The 1257-nt window shown below is 59.4% G+C and overlaps 1 protein-coding gene across 1 annotated transcript; it reads right to left on the reverse strand.

Moving 5' to 3' along the window:
• Positions 1 to 631: 631 nt before the first annotated feature.
• LOC113942189 (RLA class II histocompatibility antigen, DP alpha-1 chain-like) lies at positions 632 to 1048 on the reverse strand (the record flags this gene model as incomplete). Its single annotated transcript, XM_027633328.1, has 1 exon — positions 632 to 1048. A coding segment is annotated over one exon (417 nt), but the record flags the coding sequence as incomplete, so codon positions are not given.
• Between the last annotated feature and the right edge of the window lie 209 nt (positions 1049 to 1257).

A 1257-nucleotide genomic window follows, 5' to 3' on the forward strand; every position in this document is an offset into this window, starting at 1 on the left:
CCAGTGGGAATTCCTCACCCCATTCCCCCTTCATCCCACCTTCTCCCTCCCCATTCCCACCCCATTCCCGCTGGGAATTCCTCACCCCATTCCCCCTTCATCCCACCTTCTCCTACCCCATTCCCATCCCATTCCCACCCCATTCCCGCCGGGAATTCCTCACCCCATTCCCCCTTCATCCCACCTTCTCCTGCCCCATTCCCACCCCATTCCCGCCGGGAATTCCTCACCCCATTCCCCCTTCATCCCACCCATTCCCACCCCATTCCCGCCGGGAATTCCTCACCCCAGTGCGTCTTCCTTGGCTCATGGAGCCCCTCGTGCTCCACCCGACAGTTGGAATAATCCCACCCCATTCCCACCCCATTCCCATCAGGAATTCCTCACCCCATTCCCACCCCATTCCCACCGGGAATTCCTCACCACATTCCCACCCCTTTCCCACCTTCTCCCATCCCAATCCCACCCCATTCCCACCGGGAATTCCTCACCCCTTTCCCCCTTCATCCCACCTTCTCCTGCCCCATTCCCACTCCAATCCCACCTTCTCCCACCCCATTCCCGGTGGGAATTCCTCACCCCATTCCCCCTTCATCCCACCTTCTCCTGCCCCATTCCTGCCCATTCCCACCCCATTCCCAGTGGGAATTCCTCACCCCAGTGCGTCTTCCTTGGCTCCCGGAGCCCCTCGTGCTCCACCCTGCAGTCGTAGTACTCCCCCCGGCGCGGGATGAACGGGAGGTAGGAAAACTTCCGGAAGGTGTTGTCGGGGCCGGGATAAAACACCGTCTCCAGGACCCCCTCGGACACGACGTTCCCGTTCCGGAACCAGGTGATGGAAGCCACGGGAGGCCAGAACTTGGTGATGTAGCAGATGAGGACGTTGGGATCCTCCAGCTCCACGGCGTTCTTCGGGAACAGCGCCGTCTCCGGGGGCACTGGGAATGGGAATGGGGGGAATGGGAATGGGATCAGGATGTTGGGATCAGGATATTGGGATCCTCCAGCTCCATGAGGTTCTTCGGGAACAGCACCGTCTCCGGGGGCACTGGGAATGGGAATGGGGTTGGGATCAGGATGTTGGGATCAGGATGTTGGGATCAGGATGTTGGGATGGGAATGGGAAAGGGGAATGGGAATGGGGTTGGGATCAGGATGTTGGGATCAGGATGTTGGGATCAGGATGTTGGGATCCTCCAGTTCCATGAGGTTCTTTGGGAATAACACCATCTCTGGGGGCACTGGGAATGAGGGAAA

Source organism: Corapipo altera, unplaced genomic scaffold (genome assembly GCF_003945725.1).
Source record: "Corapipo altera isolate COAL_440 unplaced genomic scaffold, ASM394572v1 58078, whole genome shotgun sequence".
Taxonomy (NCBI): domain Eukaryota; kingdom Metazoa; phylum Chordata; class Aves; order Passeriformes; family Pipridae; genus Corapipo; species Corapipo altera.